Below are 19,113 nucleotides of genomic sequence, written 5' to 3'. Positions count from 1 at the left end.
AGATCAATGGGGACTGTGTCCAGGTACAAGCATGGCTGTGAAAGGGCTGAAGACAGGCACACTTAGAATGAGTTGGACAGAGACTCAGCCCAGACCTGAGCTTAAATGGATTTCTTTAGCCCATGGGCAGAGCAAGGAGATCCCACATGAGGCAGGTCAGGGCCGTTACAGCATTATTAGTACCCTCGAGGCTCTTGCATTAATTATGCACACATCAAAACATTAATATATACAGAACCATAGCAAGGCAGGGTGACAGGGGCACCCTTCTTGTGCACCCTTTAGAGCAAGGAAAGAGGACATATGGGATCCTTGCATCCCTGATCCTTGACAGCTGCTGCAGTCATTGCTACTGCTGCTCAGAAAAAGGTATCACAAAGGCAGGGTGACTAGGAAGCAGCAGTGGTTGGCATAAGTACCTGGAGGGATACCTGGCCCACCCCACCTCCACTGCATCCTTCAAACATCCCTTGCTCTCCTCTTCTGGAACTAATTTCAGTTCATAATTGTCTTTCTTTTCTTTTTGGTAAATTAAAATTGCTGGTTTGTTTCCCGAGGTCATTTAGGATGTGGTATTATTTATATAAGGTATAAAGGTGAAACTGAAGGTTGAAATCCTGGTATCTAGAAAATCCTGATTCTTTTTGGCTGGTAATGTTCTGGCTTGAAAATACTGATTTTTCTGGCTAGTGCAGAGGAGGTTCTGTTCAAGCTAAGCCTCAGACTACCTGAAGCCAATACAGCTCTGTAAGCTGTGTGACCTTGGTGTGCCTTTCGTACTCCCACACTTTCACCCACAACATCTCTAACTCTTCTACACCAAAGGAAATCCTGGGATAATAGCCCTGTTTCCTCAGGAACTGTTTTCTACCAGAACTGAGATTTTTAATAAATAATGATAATTGTAAGAATTGTAAGATTTATTCACACCACCTACCACCTGGTCTCAGGGACAACCAGAGGGACAGCAGCCTCTCATAAATAGAATCCAAGTTGCCTACTATAAGGTGTAAATAATTCCCATAGACTTCAAAAGAATGTAGCTGGTATGCCAGGAAAAGAAGGTTGATAAGATTAATTTCTGTGTATATTCCTGGTAGTCATAAGGAGATGTCATAATAAATATAATCAATTTTTCTGCCCCTTGTGGAGAAAACTCTCCTCTGTGTATATATTCTTATTTTCCCTCCTTCTCCACCTCACTCCATGTTTTTACCTCTTCCAGTACATTTATTCAATAATTTCCATTGAGGAAATTTGCAACTGTTTAGAGTACTTCATTTCTCTTAAAATACTTTATCATCTATAATTTACTTGCATCTGTTCAATTTGTCTGCAGTTTAGAGATGCACATACAAGGCAGAAAGGTATCAGTGTGCCCAATAAATGTCAGAATTGTAGGACGTGCTCATCTGTTTGGATTAGGAAAAAACCCAGTCAGAAACAACTACAACAGAACTATTGTATCTTCATCTGATTTTCCCTCAAGATGCTGGCAAAAAAAATCCAAGGGGACTGGTTTGTTTCATTTTTCCCCTAGAATACTGCCACAGGAAAATTGTTTTTTTCACTGTCTCTGTCATCTAAGAGGCTTTTATCACTTGCTTTCTCCATTAGTGATACATGTGATTTCTCTGCCAGGCGTCTTCAATAAAACTGTTTCACCTTTTCAGAGAGAGATACAATTAAACTGTTCCCGTATAGTGTCTTCCATGTAGAATGTCCCCAAGCAACTTGTGGCCGATTAGAAAAAAAAGCAATCTAAAAAGCCAAATAAGATAGAACATGGAATCAAATATGTCTTAATTTGCTCTTAAAAAAACAGAAATGGTTAAATGCCAGTTGTGCTAACTAGAGGAAGGAGATTTTCATGTACTACAGCTGTCATCCACAACCTGTAGCTAGGAAACACCACCAGAATACCAGTTATACTAGACCTGGATTCTGAAATTACTGTGCAGAGAAGTCACTGAAATGTGGCAGATTAGACTGGCTGCAAATGTTAAATGTCAACAAATTTGACTCATATGTTATAAGGATCAAATTAAACATGGCAGTCAGTGTCTTTCAAATTCATATAGTACCAGCACAGAGGATTTGAAGAAATGAAATACAGTACATCTGAAATTATGTAGTAATCCTAATGGCAGCATTTTGTCCAAAATTATGCCTATGAAGTATTTCATCTCATAATCCATGAAGTTCTGAATTACTTTAATCCAGCCATGGCTTTAAAGTCTTTGTTTTAATCAGAATCTATAGTTTTTAAGAGACTAAATCCCTTATATTTGATTTAAAACAACAACTAATTTTTTTGACCAATCAGTGTCTCTTTGCTTTATTCTCAATTTATTTTCTCCAAATTGTTGACAACAGCTGTCACTAGCAATAAATTGGAACACAAGTAGGTCAATAAAAAGTATATCTTGCTTGGCAGAGTGCTGTTTGCACACACATCACAATATAAAAGCAAATACAGCTAACAGTCTTCAAAAGGCAGGGAAAATCCTACTTCCCCCGGTTTGCCATTGTTTACTGGCTGCTCTAAATATGCTTCGAGGTACTCAGCATGCCGCATGTATAAGTGACACCAACGCTGCTTCCAGTATTAATTCTTAACAAGATTTCCTGGCTTTTTGGCGATTTCTAGCTTTATGAAGAGAACATTTTCAAGGCTACATAATAATGCTTCCAGCCAAATTCAGTCCTGCTGTAATTTTACTGAATGATAGAATTCCCAATAACCGCATTTAGGAACAAAGTCTGTTGTCCTTGAAGTGATAAGCACAGACATGCTGTGGGTGCCCGAGGTCACAGTCCCACACTCTCCTCAAAATACTGCATGTATGCTATAAAAAAGAGCAGAATGTACCCAGCTTCCCAGTTTTCCTTACGGCAAAGTCAGAACATGCTCCCCAGGATTATTTTCTCACTTGCATTGTGAGTTACCCTTTCAAACTTGGGGTGTGGTTTTTCTTCATTTACATTTATTTTAGTTTTTTATCCTGGCCTTATAGGAGCAAAATAATATATCTTCTTCAGCTTTTTTGTTTTTTTAATTCATATTTTGTTGAGTGTTTGCTCCACCTTTATGCATTTAGATGCTACATACACTTACCAGCTTGACCATTGTCCAAGGGATGTATCCTACTGTGAGACAGTATTCCTGTGTTTGTTTGTCAAGCAGTAAACTATATTCCCAGAAAATACTCAACCTGTAAAGCTATGATGCATAGAGCTCACAAATTGCTCACAAGATAACTTCCTGGTGCATCTCTTTGTTTTGACTTGAACCCCGAGTCTCTGATTTCAGTCTCCTCTTCCTTGTTCTTCTGCCTGAGAGTGGAAAGGAAAAGATATTCTTGGATTGTGACTCCCGTACAACATATGGAAGTCATCTCACTTTGCATTGCTCAAAATGCCTGAAGGGCTTCTGGTCTTATGAAGTATTTAGAAGGACTTCTGTAGTGCTGAGCACATCCTCAGGAGCACAGTTAAGGAACGGAACTTGGCTCCTCTTTCTTCTCATCAGCAATCTAAAAAATCACTGCTGTGATAGACCAACTACACCAAGTTCCTCACAAATTCATGCGCTTACTTTGGACTGCTCCCAGTTTCTTGGCTTTGGAGGATTTCAAGGCTTCATCTAACCATCCCATTCTTCCTCTTCTTCCCTTCTTTCTTGTGGCACTGAATTTTCTTGTGTGTACACTGCCCATGAGAAAATAACATTAGATTATTAGACAGCAGACACTGCCTCCCATGATTAGATAATTAAGCTGCCTGTTCTCTGCAAGACCACCTACCCTCTTTCTTTTTAGGCACACTTTGTGAGAGCCTGATCTGGTGGGAAATAGTTGCTTAATCAGCTCTAGCAGGAGATTCTCACAGAGTAAAGAATTTATAGCCACTCTTTCCTGTCGTCAAAGGAAAGCCAGAGCTATGGACCTCATTTGAATTTACAAGCTACATCCATGGCCCTCCTCTGTTCCTATGGGCAAGTGGTCCGGCACTGCTTATGATCAAACTGTCTTCATTCCCCAAAACAAAGAACACTCACTGCCTCCTGAGAACAGTCTCTGACCTGTGCTGTTCCTCCGCTGTGCCCAAGCATTGTCTTGGACTGAGCTCAAAACCGTGCTGGGGACAGTATTAGCAATTAAACAGCATGGATGATCAGATGATAGAGCTGATATCCTTGCCCTGCTTATTTCACTTGCACAGACTTAGCCAAGGAATGGTTTTATTGACAGACACAAATCTGAAATAGCCACTGATAATTTTGCTACTCAGGAAAGAGGATTTGTTTGCAGCAATTGATTTTGACTGTGCCTTTTTCTTACTATACAGCTAGACTAGAAAATGTCTTCAGTCCCCAATGAGTCATTACAGTGAGCAGGACAGGGGTCTTCTAATCAAGGCTCAGCAAACTCTCCTCCAGGTCCCAGCAGCAGAGTTGAATCTCTCAGATAGGAGAGGATAGTCGTCCCACCAGTCTCACCCAGTCTTTCCTCACCTCTGCAACCGGTGAGCAATGAGCAGATGCCTACAGCAGGTGATGAGCACTCTCCAAACCCTGCAGCTCTTTGACTAGTCTAGGTCTTGTACTGAATATGAGGAAGTCTCACCCAACCTCCCATGGTGTTTACCATTCTAACATACCTCTGGTTCTTGACAGAGCTTGTTTTCTTCATGTTTCATGGCAAATACTGGTTTCTCCTCAAAGAGCTAAAAGTGCATCCCAGCGTAACTCTGATTTTGTCTTCTTGTGCTGGATCACAGGGCAATGTGGGTTTTCTTCACCCTTAATGCCAGGATTCACAGGTGTGGTGTGTAAGAGATATTCTAATTCTCTATTTACAGCTTAATTCCTATGTCAGCTTTGCTGTCCCTGTAGCAGTGTAAAATATCTTTACATACATTTGAAGGATGTGCTTCAAGTCCATTTTCCACAATAGAATTACTCAGAAGTTTCTCTTTTGGACAAGAAGTCTCACTGTAATGGCCCTACAGTGCAAAGGCTGTGATCCCCTGAGGAAACCTAGGAGCTCTTCTGATCATTCCTTCAACATAGGAAGGATATTTTCATCTTCCAGTAATAAAGAACCACACTAGCAAATTATCATAACCACTTTAGCCTAGGTAGATGCTTCAAACTCATTTTTAGCCTGGGAGCACCTATTCATCTTAAGAACCAACAGTGAGTCATGGAGCTGGAGAGAGGCTGTGATGACTTAATTCCCGAAATCCATATCAGATGTTTTCCTGGCCTTCTGGCCTGATTATGATTTCTTTCAAATCCTGTGATTACTGAAGTTTCTTAGACAGTCATTGCAGGACAGGAGTCCTGGATAGAGTCTTTTGATTTCAGAATATCTATTTAACATACATTGAAAGAGACACAATTGTAGTTTATCTGCAAGGATGTAATGTTTTCTCCCTCTGCTTTTAATACAGGAGCTCAAGTCCCTATTGTGAATACTTATTTCGTTCCTCTCTCTTCGCTTGTACACTTTGCCCTTGCAGGTTTTAGTCTAGATATTCATTTCACATGGATATCTTCAAGTCCTGAATCTGGGTCATGACCAGGAATTTGTAATAGATTTTGACACTCTCTCATGGTCTCTTGTATTTCACTACATTGACATGGTTAGTCTGGGGGATTCTGCATTTTTGCCAAAATAGGAATCCCCACTTATTTTATCCTTCTTCATTTCATTTAAATTAGGTGCCAGGCTTTACTTTTGTCTGCTATTTTTTGCAACAGTAACTCCCTCTCTAGCTATCTGTACTATTCATCTGTTCATCTAATCTAAGCTATTGTCCTTGTTATGCTAAGCCTAACAAGATAGCAGTTGTGTAGTTGTGTGATTGAGTAAATTTTTCTTGCATTTGGCCTGACTCCAATCAGATCCTTTGTTTCTGTTTTTCTGAAATGTCTACAGCACTATCACTTAAATGGGTCACAAATACTCTCTCAGCCCTCTCTGCTTGTATACTCCTCTGTTGAACTTCCCAGACCTGCTGGGTCTTCTGTAGCGAGCATGAGACTCCCATAACTGGGTACCCACCTTGTACAGTGCCATGGGCTCTCCCCTACCCTGTGTGGCACCACGCGTGCCATTCCCCAGACACAGCAGTGCCATGTCCCATAAAACAGCATTTATTTTAAGTTGTGGAATGGGCAGAAGGCCGTGATGCATGAGGGGAGAACACTGTTTTGTATAGTAATACCCGCTCAACTCTACCCTTTACCCCCAAGGTGACCACCCTTATCTGTGACCCAATGTGTCAGACACACTCCTGACACGTCCCAGTATGAAACAGCAAATAGGCTGTATACACCTACCTTTCACTTCATGTGATTTTCCTACTCTAACAGGATTTTCTTCTCTTCTTGGACCAAGAGGTCATGGCCTGCTAGCTTCAAAACTGGACATGGGCTAACCCTGGCTACGCCAGTTTCTTCTGATTTGCCCCTAGCTCTGACCAAATTTTAAAGTTGCTCATTTTGCTGTTCTACTCCTTTCCAGCACACCCACTTTTTTAGGGTCTAGACTACCAAAGCTGTGAAACTGGTCCTATATTTAGAATTATGATTTAAGCTGCTTTTATTACGTGCAATTGTTGTACACTGAGGAAGCACTAGTTCGTTTTTTTATAACACTTCAGCAGCATTATCTCTGAAGGGTATTAAAATATGCACTTGGCTACATTTATGATGTTTAATTGAACTTTTATTAGGTTTTTTTAATGTGTCCTCATAAAGCACCATACCACAGTAAGAAATAATGTACAAGTGGTAGATTATGTAAATGAAGCAGAAAATGCTATAGTTTAGTATTTAGTTCATATAAAATATAAAAATTAGATGAAAAAATGTGGTTTTGAATGCAGTTATAATTAAAATTGTATATTGGAGTCTAAGCTATGCCGTACTCTGTAAATACCAGCAGTTGCTCTGAGTTCCAAGGAGATTATGTTGCAGTAGATGCTGATAAATTACTGTAGGAAGTAAGGCTTTTATTGATTCACTTTGTTTGATTCCTTTTTTTACTGCATGAGTTTACATTTTTGCAATTATCTGCTAAACTGGAGTAAATTAAATTCAGAGAAGGCAGCAAAAGACGAAGGTGGCAGAGATGCACTGTAATGGCACAAAGCTAAATAGGATGAGAGCAACATATACACATGCGAGCATTTCACCTGGGTAATGGCAACACCACTGTTAGGAGCTCAACAGCCCAGAAATTCTGAAAGGCTGCTTCTGGAAGGGGTGTAATTACGATGCCCGCAGCCATCTCGCCTCACGCTGGGATCCCGCGCCACATAACAAGCAATGGAAATGCTGTCTTTCCTGCTGGTTTTTGACAAGCTCCCAGAGCAAGCGGTGGCAAGGAGAGTGAGAGAAATTCTGGACAGTAGCGGATTGTTTGATAAATTTCATCCTGGATTCAGCCACAGCCATGCTACTGAGGCTGCCCTTGTCAAAGTCATAAATGATTTGAATGCCGCTGCTGAAAAGGAAGCCTGGCCTTGTTTGTACTATCAGATCTAGCCGGGGGGGGTTATTCTGTAAAAGGCTGGATTCTGTTGCAGTGCCTAGGTGACTGGCTGGTGTTGACTGAGAATGCGTTGAACTGGTTCCAGCGGTACTTGATTGCTTTCCCCAATCAGCATAGTAGGGTAAATTCTCCTCGAGAGCAGCCAGTTTCACATAATGACACTTGATCCCAGGGAGAATTCACCAGCAGCCTGACTTAGTTGGCACTGATGCTTTATGCTCCTTCTCTTGCCTTTCAGAGAGATATATGAGATGCATTAGAGCAGTGTATTAGAACTCCTTTTTGGCTTTGTTGAAGAGGACTGTATTTCTAAAAGTACCAACAATCAGATATTCAGAAACAAAAGACTTTCTTGTGCAGTCAGGATTATTAATAGAGATAAAACACTTGTTTATACCTGTTAATTTGAAGTCAAACTTCTTTTTAATTTTTTTTTTTTAAGAGGCCTGAATTCTGTTGGTAAATCTGGACTGACAGTGCTGACACCAATAGATACATACAGTTTTAAAAATCTTAACAGGAGAATCTGATTCAGTTGTCTGTAAACCAGAAGTCACTGAATAACTTTACGTGGGACTTCAGTTTACATTCATGACCAGTAAGCCTAACAAAGAGACTCCAGTGCTTCTTCTGCTACTCTCATCCACTCCAGTTCAACCAGTATTCTGCTGCCATTTTAATCCTGTAGAAATTTTCTCTATTCTCTGTCTTCTCAAGCTGAGCAAAGCTGTGATCTGCAGAGGCACTGCAAACCTTAGACGACAGACCTGAGAAGAGGTTTAGCCACAGATCTTTCTGAATCTCGTCAGTCGGAAAACAGATTTTCTTCTCCCCAAGATGCCTCTCATCAATAACATATCATATCTGAATTCAGCATTCAATGAGATTACCTGCAAATTCTCCAGTCTGAGATTATCACCAATGTAACTAAATAGGCAAAGCTGCAGAGGAAATTTGGATGAACCTTCACATTTGTAACAGATATGGGTTCTCAGTCACTATAACTTAAGGGTCTGTAAAATCAGAATATGATTAACAATATTTTGTGAATTTCATAGATGCAAAATGTGCAGTATGCAGTATGCAAAAGAACTATCCTGAGTAATTAATTTATGCATCAGCTTTCTCATATATCTTCATATGTCCATGATCTGAAGTCACCTGTTATCTTCAAGGAGCCTATAGAAGAGGGCTTATTTTCTGCTTTTTTTTACTTTGTGACACAATAATTTAAACTAGTATCATGGATTTAAAAAGATAAATTATGTTCATGTGCGGCAGTAACCTAAACAAAACTGAATTTGAAACCTTTCTTTCTCATTAAAAAATCAGAAAATAATTAAATCCAAGCACATCCTTATTTTGTTACTAAAATGACGTAAGAAATGTACACAATGTACATAAACATAAATCTATATGACACTTCAGTTTTCCATTTTCACCCAACATGCACATTAGTAATTTGAATAGGATGTTTATTAACATGTCATGATGAATTGAAGAATAGTGTTTCATAGATGGCATAAAGAGATGAGAATTTGACTTGGTGTATTAACAGTGTTGGACTGTTCTCTGTTTAAGAAACTAAAAGAAAACATACCCTATCCATTTTATCCCAATGAATCTGAATTTCTGTTAGGCATCCTCCGATTTGTAAATCAATCTTGTATTTTTCCTATGGAAATACCTAAACATTAACTTTGAGAATATATCTGCTTTTCTTTAAAATGGCCTTTTAATAGTTTCTTTTTTATATTAGGCTTCCCAAAAAAACAATTGGACTTGGTACAAACTGATTACTTCAGTTTTTGCACACTGCATTATGCTTAACCACCCCGTAGCAGGGCCCTCAAAGCAGGCTTCTGGGTTCCGTCACGTGCATGCCTCTTGCTAATACCCTCATTGCTAATCATAACTCGGGAGGATAAATCCTACTACAAGGTGAAAACCATTTTACAATTAACTTATAAATAAGTAGACCGTAATTACATTGTGTTATCTTGCTTTGATTTTACAGCTTCTTACCATGCTTCGAACAAGCAAATTAGACATATAGTGCTGGGTGATACATGGGAGGGAATGTTGCAAAGGACATATTTTAATGACCTGAGTTTGAAAGGATCAGGTAAAGGTTCATCACTTTGATCACTTCAGAGAGATGAGACCCCTGTTTTGTTGATTTGCTTTGCTTTGCTTTCTGGCACTTCATAGTAAACCATCTTACCTAGGTCATTACAGAAGATGAAGACAGACGGGACTTCTTTCAATGGTTCTGAAAACATAGTTCTTTTTCTGTATCAAGTTAACACTGTTTCAATGTCCAATATTTCATAATTGACCAAGACCAAGTCCAGATGGTTTGTATTATTAAGATAATATTAGCATCTTGCTGGGCATAGGAAGTATTTGCAGCTGCAGTAGGTTACGAGATATGGGGACACAAACCTGTCTTTAGTCTCCTTTCTGACCTACTGGCTAGAGTAAGCTGGGAGGAAATGCCACTTTGAGGGAGAATAATATTTTAAAGAAAGCTGGAGCAAAGGAACTGTTTTACCTCAAATCAACAGATTTTTAGGGCAGAGGTCATTCAAAATTAGCCAGACTTTGAATCTAGTGATAGTTAGCCTTCTCTTCGAAATAAAGTTGACTAACTTCTATGACACAATTAAATATCCTTGAAACTGCGTGCACATAAGTAGAAGGAAACAGACTAGTAAACGGACTGCCAAATACCCTTGTAGTCTCAAGGAAGGGTGCTTTTCTGTCAAGAGGCTCCCCCATGCTCCCACTGATCTCGGCTATGGAGCTGAGCCTGTTCTTAGTGCTGTCAGCAAGATATTTTTACTCATCCATGCCACTGACTTCAGTTTTCAGATCTGTATCTTCTCTGACTAACATGAAACATTTTTTTAAACAAATGTTCTGAGAAACCCCAATTGAAAAAAAAAAAAAAACAAACCCCTAGTTAGGATTGTTTACTAGTTTGGGCTGGGATAGAGCTAATTTTCTTAATAGTAACTCTTATAGTGCTGTGTTTTGGATCTATGACCACAACAGCATTGGTAACACAGGGATTTTTTAGCTATTGCTGAGCAGTGCTCGCACAGCCTCGAGGCCTTTTCTGTTTCTCGTCCTGCCCCACCAGCGGGGAGGCTGGGGGTGCACATGAAGTTGGGAGGGTACACAGGCAGGACAGCTGACCCCAACTGACCAGAGGGATATCGCACACCGTATGATGTCACGCTCAGCAATAAAAGCTGGAGAAAGAAGGAGAAAGGGGGAACATTCAGAGTGATGCCGTTTGTTTGCCCAAGTCACCGTTAAGCGTGATGGAGCCCTGCTTTCTGGGAGATGGCTGAACACCTGCCTGCCGATGGGAAGCAATGAATGAATTCCTTGTTCTGCTTTGCTTTACCTATTAGTGTATCTTTATCTCAGCACATGAGTTTTCTCACTTTTACTGTGCTGATTCTCTCCCCCATCCCACTGGTGGGAAGTGAGTGAGCAGCTGGATGGGGCTGAGCTGCCGGCTGGGGTTAACCTACAACAGGTTGCTGAGTGGCAATAGTACCATATCATTTACAACACCAAGCGCTTAAAAGCATGAATGGTGAAAAAAATCAGAATTCATACTCTAACTACTCAGGAATATCACATTTTCATTAGATAATGGCAAAGGGGTGACAGTTTAACCAATGCTAAGAAAAGTATTTTGCAAGGCAAAACTTCCTTCTCTGAGAGAGACGAGGATATGGCAGTAACCACAGTATAAGCTGGGAAGAACCAGGACATGTTTTAGCTGAGTAGAGAAAGAAGGCCATCTCCTTCATATACGAGACTGGAAGAATCTGCAGAGTCAGGAAATGTGAAGACTTTTATGAGAGGCAACAACAGAAGATGCAAGGTTATGGCCTGAAATGACATGGCAAATGGCTGTTCTCCACAGTGACTGAGAAAGGTGCAGTGGGGAGAGCTTGTGGGAGGAGATGAAGAAATTTGCTTCAGCCATGAGGAACTCATTGAGGTGGTGACCAGACATTGCCAAGGAGACATCAGTTTGTGTTTTCAGTTTGAATGGAAGTGGATGAGTCAGGATCAGAAGCAGACTTGCGAATTTTGGCACAGAGACAGCAGTTGAATTTGTGCCCTGCAGTCAGTAGGTCAGGCAGGTTAAGGGAGGGATGGAGTCTCTGAGATCTGTTTGAGGAGAAATCAATGGAGAAATTGGCACGAGTAACGCCAGTGAAATTGCAGCAAGCGGCCCGGCAGCAAGTCGGAGATGAACTTGAGGCAGCAAAAGTAAACAGCACTCTCAGTGTGCTTACAGATAAGAGGGAGAAGGAGGGGTGAGATGGTAGTTGTGGAGGCAGGCAGGTTCGATGTGTGTTTTCAAAGTGGAGAGATTAAACACACACTTGTTTTGAGAGGAGGGAGAAGCCAAGGCAAATGACAGTGTGCAGAGAGGAGCAGAAGAAGAGGTAAGCAAGCACCAGGGAGAGGAGAAGACGGAATAACTTGTTCTGCTTAACGCTTGCATCCGTTTTGCAGATCAAAACTGCACTAATTTGGGAAGCAGTTTATATAATCCATAAAAACGCATTTTATTAGCTTTTTTTTTTTTGCTTTGAATCACTGACTTCTAACGAATGAGAACAGCCATAAATGCTATTGTCTCCACAGGCAGCAATTTGGAAATAGAAGATGCATGGTTACATGATAAGTGTATTTTCTTCATAAAAAAAAAAATTGCAAATCAGGTTTAAAATAAGGGGAAAATAACTTGAAAATATTCTGCACTCCAGAAAATAATAAAATGTCTTCTTATTTTCCCCTGGTAGGCCACGCAATGCAGATTACTTTATGCAGGAAGCTAAACGGAAGAAGCATAAAGCAGATGCAATGGTGAGAACATTTTCTTTCCAGTTATGTTGCTCCAAATTATTTGTGCAATGCAGTTTCTTCATCAGTGCAGTATGGCTGGGTTAATTATAAAATCTATTATAAGGATGGCTAGGCTTGTTAAATTAAGAAATGTTTATATAATCAAATGTTCATAGCCCAATAAACTATGACTTCACAAATAATGACTTACTGAGATAAAGGCCTGGATAAATAAAACTTTCCATTTATTCCTTTGCTTTAATTAGTAACTACAGTAATGGCGGCTGTGTAAGGGATCCACATACCTATCTTCTCAGTTTAACTAGCTGGCTAGATCCTATAATTGTATCCCCAAATTTGGTCTGGTGGTGGAGGTATTTGCACTTTTTTTAAAGAGCTTTGGCTTTTCAGAGCCAAAAGAATCCTTGTTTCACGGCAGACGTTTCCTAACATAATCAGAAGCACACCAGGAATCCGCGTAACGCTAGAGGAACACCTTGCGCACACAGGGCTGTCACAACAAACAGGTTCTTGCCTCTGGCTTTGACCTGTCTAAAAATGTATCCAGTTCCCTCTTGAAAAAGGGGAATCTGGAGCACTGAAGAGATGCTTGCTTTTCAAAAAAAAAAAAAAAAAATGAGGTGCAAGAAAATATGCCGTGCTACAGGAGAGCTCCACATAGCCGTTTCTCAGCTTTCTCCTACATTTGTCCAGCTACATTTGTCCAGCACTAGGAATAAGCTAGCACAGCCTTAAAAACATTAGGCCTCTGATAGGTGCAATATTCGGGGTGGGAGCCTGCATTAATACGGCTGTCTGGCAGGTGGGAGTAGCTGCAGTCCTGCCTTGCTCTGTCAAACAGACACTTTGTTTGTCACAGCAGCAGGAAAGACGAAAGGCAGCTCAGGGCCTCTTCTTCTCAGCCCTGCAGAATGTAAAAAAGGCCAAGGAAACAGAAGCAGGCCCTTAATTTAGGATGCTAACACCAAGTTTTACACTCTACCTGAGTTTATTAGCGCAAATTTCCATGGTTTATTCAGTTCTGTATTACTCTAAAGTGAGTCTTAAATCAGAAAATATTGTGGAGAAGTACAAATGGTGCATTTTAGTATGTTGCTTTAAACAGAATGGAAAAGATCACTTAGTATGCAAAGGAAATTCTTAGCCTGAAGAGAAATGTTTTTATGGTAGACTCCCAGAAACAAGAGGCACAAGCATTATTCTCTGCTCTGGCACAAGTTTCCTGCATGAAAGTCACTTAGGCACAGTTTAAATGGCCTCCCATCAGTATTAGGTGATGGAAATATCCTTCACATTCAGCTTCCCTACACAGTGGACTAGCACCTTACTTACACCTTGTGAGTCGCCCTGTGCAGGTACTTCCTCTCCCTCCATGACTGTGTAGGGATCCTGGAGGAATTGCCATACTGCCTAAGTGCCTCCAGGCACTTCGAATCACCTTGCTGGGCTCGATACCTCCTACTTTGGCACTGCAGTACCTAACAGAGGCACTTAGAGTGAGCAGCCTGAAAATTACTCTAAGTCTCTCTGCTCCTTAGTCCCCCATCTGTGAAATTGGGATAATAGCACTTCCACCTGCACAAGAGTGGCAGGGAGAGAAATATAATAAAAAGTTTGTGAAGTCCTCCGGTATGATCACAATGGGAGTCATATAAGAACCTAAAATAGATTGAAGCCAGTGTGCCATTCCAAAGTTACTATTTAAAATCTTTATCCCTTGGAAAAGAATAAGGTCTATTAACCTTTCACTGTGTGCATCAGATTTCAACCAAATGCATCCAGTCCATTAGTCCATGGGCTTTATGTACCGCAGGAGTTCTGACTGAAGGGAAGAGAAGTCAGGACAGAGAGGTATTAGTATGATTCATCTCTACCCATATCAAAAATTAAATTCTGAGAGCAGATAAGTGGTATGTAAGGGTACACATATGAACATTATGTGCACATTTGTGTATACACCATCATTGAGGACATATATGCACACATATCCATGTAAGTACACAAATACACACACAGAGTCAAAGAAGTACTGAAAATAGGAGAAGAAATGGGGCAAGGAAAGAGGATGGCAGAAGAAGCTGAGGGAAAAAGCAGTCCCTGAAAGAGGAGGAGGATTTAGAAAGCAAATTCCTGACAAGAGGCAGGTGTGGTCAAGCAGTGCTGAAAACAGTAAGGATAAAAAAGACATGAGAACAGAGATAAGCCTTTGAATAAAAGTTAGTAGTCAAGGTATTTAATGCTTATTCTCTTAGTTCAAGATAATCATTAGCTTGCTTTGTTGAGTGATGAAAACTACATTTGCAAAGATGTGTGAAACCTTTTTAATGAAAGCTGGAACAAAGGCCTGATGAGTTTGTGGAATTTCCAGCACTGGAAGAGCTTCGACAAACATCTGTCAGGAATGTCCTAGGCAGATCTGATTCTTCTTTGGACACAAGGGTGTGGACCAAATAACATCTCATAGCCTTTTTCAGTCCTACTTTCTGTTTCTTATTATTTTCACTGATGCACAGGATTTGATGGGTTTTACCTCTCTTGTAGGAAAAATTGTGAATCTGAGGATGTACCAACTTGTGTTAAGTTTACAATTCATGTTGAGAAAATCCCATAAAATATAACCGTATCTTGATGATTACACTATTTCTCTGTGTCCTTATTTTTTCCCTCTAGGTGGAGAAGTTTGGAAAGGCACTGAATTATGCAGAAGCAGCACTATCATTTATTGAGTGTGGAAATGCAATGGAACAAGGCCCAATGGAATCTAAATCCCCTTATACAATGTATTCAGAAACAGTTGAACTCATCAGGTAGGAAGGGAGGAGACGACCTGAGGGGTTACTCTGTTTGTGCAAACGCACTCATCTACATTATCACATAATTCCCTAGATACAGTAAAGGGGAGAAGCAAGGTCCTCCCAAGTGCCCGATCAGTCATAGGTAATGTGCATGTATTATCTGTGATTTCTATGGAAATTAAATCAGGAAACTGTGTAGAATGCAAAAAAAAAAAAAAAAAAAAAAAAAAAATAAAAAACCCAAAGCTTTTCATATTACTTGAGTTGCAAATTACTTCCAGGAGTTTCATGACATAAGTCCCATGCTACTCGAAAGAGAAAAATAGTAATACATAATACCGAAACATTCCCATGGAGTGGTAGCTTGCAAAATGTTGCAATGGGTTTAAGACTGAAGTTTAAAGTTACCTGAAAGAAGATGTGAACAGTGATAGAAAAATCTACACTCAAGGTCCATTTGGTGTGTATGCTCCTACTGTAGCAAGTGGAGTCCCAAAAGCAGTCCAGCTCACATTAAAGCTACCCCCAAATTTAGTCACCTTACGCTCTTCAAACAGGACAGTCTAGAATTCAGTCCGACAGCTCTCATCAGGACTGAGTTCATAGGAAGTAAAACATTTTAAACTTTAATCATATTCATAATGAAGCAAAGCTTCTAAAACAATTGCATTATTTTGGACTTACTGTTGATGTGAAGATTTTCTCACATGTTAACAGTTCCGTTGGCACTTTATTCCACTTAGGACTGTCTTCTCATGCATTTTAGTGGATTGAGGCCACTTTCTAACTGGAAGGTTATTAAACAAAATAAAATCTTTTTTTTTTCAGTAAGAGAATAGTACATCCCATCTCTGCAATTCTTCCCTTCTTTTTTTTCAAAAGGCAGAAAGCTCTTTCGTTGTCTGCCCCATCTTTTCTCATGATAGTAAATATATAGTCCTAACTCTGGAAATGAATTTTGCTTGCAGATCCGTAGCTTTCAATAATGTGTGTAGCTGTGGTTGTGTTGTAGTGTGAATTGCTGTTGATCTCACTTGCTGCCACTCAGAAAAATAAGTGGTTTGCTCGGTACGCCTGTTGAAACAAAATGTTCATACCGAATCTTTGCACAGATATCAGGATTAAAGTTTGAAAGCAAAGATAAGAAAAAAGAAAAAAACCACAAGCAGCTAATTATGGGGAACAGTTATTTTTCTGGAAGCGAGCCCAGAAGTGCTGTGTGTTGTCCTAACCTTGTTCATTGTTCAGGTGTTCAGCTGGAAGCTGAGATTTCCAGAAACTCATTTGTGATTGCATAGCACATACACTCTTGAAACAGCAGTGTTACCTCTGTGATTGTTTAATATTTATAGAATTTGAATGTAATGTCTTATGAGCAAAAATAGCTCTGAGCCACATGTTCCTCCTCTGCTGCGCTCTGCTTGGAGGAGCAAATCTGGGTAGACACGCTCAGAACTGGCAGGGCAAGGGCAGCACCAGCTTCAAGGCAGGCTGTCTGCCTTCAAACGCTGCGAAAACCTTTCTGCATGAACTCTGTGTAACTGGGTCTCCGCAGCAGCAGCGGTTATTTCGGTAGGACAGCATCAGCTCGCCAGCTAGGCTCCCCTCTGGACTGACGGATGTTCAAGGGAGTTACTGCTGTTTAAAGAGCGCAGGGAGGCACTACTAATGGCAAAATAGCTCTGAAACACAACCAGAAAAATCACATTTGTCTGGTAACCTGAGCAAATATCTGTAAGGGGGCCAATCAAATGACATCAGCCAGCTTAGCTCTCTGATCAGTAATATAAAGCTGTCTCAGTAACTCACATTGGTTTGTTTTTTTTTTCCTTTTGCTTAAGGTATGCAGTGAGACTAAAAACCCACTCAGGCCCCAATGCCACGCCAGAAGACAAACAGCTGGCAGCATTATGGTTAGTAGATCAAGATTTCCTCAAAAGGCTTCTTTCTGCAGTAAGCCAGTGGTTGAAAATCAGCTGCTGGACGCAGCCAGATAGGATTATGTTGTCTACTGAAATTAAGAGAATACTTTCTGCTCCAGGAAGGTCCAGCCCTTGTATCAGTGTACCAGGTCTGCATTCTGTCTCTGTAAATAAGCAATTCATACTTATTGACTGTGACAGGTCAGCTATGGTACGTCAGTGTAATTAATTTCTAAATGCCTGATGGTTTGTTGTTTTTATGAGTGATGTACATTTGTACCAATAGCTTGGTAATTTCTTTGCGGTTGGCATTTTAGACTCAATAATCATAAATTATATTTACCTTATATGAAGGGAGATATGGTGATGGTGACAATTAAGCCTCTTTGATTACATTCTAAATTGAGATTTCTAGATATATATGCACACACCTTAAATCCTATAGGATGGTTGCTGATGGCTAGTAAAATGTTATTAAAATCAAATTTTAATTTAATATCTATGTAGTTAACACATAAAATACCTATTACATGGTTACTGATTCTCAGTAAGTGGACATTTACAATCAGCAAGTGTGTTTTTAACATCTATTAACCATCTGTTAAAAATCCACATTAAATGCATCTTTAGCCTCTATAAATAAGGAGTGCTAATTAATTATTTGTATTTTAAAAAAAAAAGAACAAAATAGTCAGAGATGGAAATTTTTTTTTTAAATGCCTTTCTTTGTCACTGGCGTGCTGCGCCTGTCGGGAGGAGCACAGAACGCCTCTGCGGCAATTGCGTTAAAACTGCTTAGGAGGGAAAATGACTAAAGCAAGGTTAAAAACAATCAAAGCCATATTACGCAGGGTTGCCCAGAAGCACTGGAGCGTTTGGGTGCACATCCCAAACTCGCCGAGCCCCTGTGCATCCGTTTCGGCAGGAAGGTCAGCGAGAAGGGAGGCAGACGGTGCCTTCCCCGGGCGATGGATCTCGCCATCCTACCTCACCGCCTGCCAGCCGGCAGATGCGCTGACACCATCTGCATGGGCGCCGTACCTGCGAAGGTGACAAGAGCGGGAGTGATGGTGGCTGCCAGGCCACCCCATCCCCCTGGCCGCTCCCGGCTCCGCTTCTCCTAAGGAGAGGCTGTCCTCCAGCGGCCAAAGGCAGAAATTCACCTTCTGCTTTCAGGATGGGAAGCAAACCGGCTGAGAAAACCTGGCTGAATTGTTTGGGTTTGTCTTTTTTTTTTCCTCCCTCCTTTTTCCATGAGCAATTTGCTAATTGGAGGGGTTTGCTAAGGTTTGGGATGGGCGTGGAGAGATGTTTCCAAACTCAAGGCACCTTCTGGTGCTTCAGGTTGGCTCCGAGACTAAATACCGTTCCTGAAAATAAGTCCTCTGCTGCCAAAGGAAAAGGGAAACACAGTAGATTTTTGCTTTCAAAGCTGTGTTACTGAGGGGCAATCCCACACTTGCCGAACAAAATACTTGCTGGGAAGAGGTGATGGTGACTCTTGATTCGGAAAATAGACTGGTACACCTAAAGCCAATAGCAAAGAAGAGTTTGTGTGTTCTGAGTGCTGATTATCAGTTACTGTGATGTATAGTTATAGTTAATAGCTATTACTCTCATTTAATTACACAGCATTAAAGGTGTGAGGCACTCTGCAGACTAACAAGGAGCAGGGGGCAGACAGTTCCAGTACAGCACGTTGAATTTTTCAGCCCAGTGCTGGTTTTCTCTGAGGAACACATCAGGCAGGTGGCCCAGGAGCCTTCAGCCTCCAGGCTCCAGCACAATCCCCGTTCTGGTTTCCCGCATAGGAGCTTGGCCAGTGAAATCTGGGCAGGTCCAAGGTTCCCCTGTTTCCCAGCGATCTCCAGCTGCTGGAGTGTACACCACTGGGTGTACACAAAATACACCCATTATAACTCCAGTTCA

The 19,113-nt window shown here is 40.7% G+C and overlaps 1 protein-coding gene across 1 annotated transcript in view; it reads left to right on the top strand.

Moving 5' to 3' along the window:
* Positions 1 to 19,113, top strand: part of AFF3 (ALF transcription elongation factor 3) — a 328,958-nt gene that overhangs the window by 297,969 nt on the left and 11,876 nt on the right. The window contains exons 15-17 of the mRNA XM_086769428.1: positions 12,404 to 12,467; positions 15,138 to 15,274; positions 17,104 to 17,175. Coding sequence (XP_086625554.1) covers positions 12,404 to 12,467; positions 15,138 to 15,274; positions 17,104 to 17,175 — 273 coding nt within the window. The remainder of the gene's footprint in view (positions 1 to 12,403; positions 12,468 to 15,137; positions 15,275 to 17,103; positions 17,176 to 19,113) is intronic.

Source organism: Chlamydotis macqueenii, chromosome 1, assembly GCF_036417535.1.
Source record: "Chlamydotis macqueenii isolate bChlMac1 chromosome 1, bChlMac1.mat, whole genome shotgun sequence".
NCBI classification, from domain to species: Eukaryota; Metazoa; Chordata; class Aves; order Otidiformes; family Otididae; genus Chlamydotis; species Chlamydotis macqueenii.
This window is presented reverse-complemented; position numbering and strand designations above follow the sequence as displayed.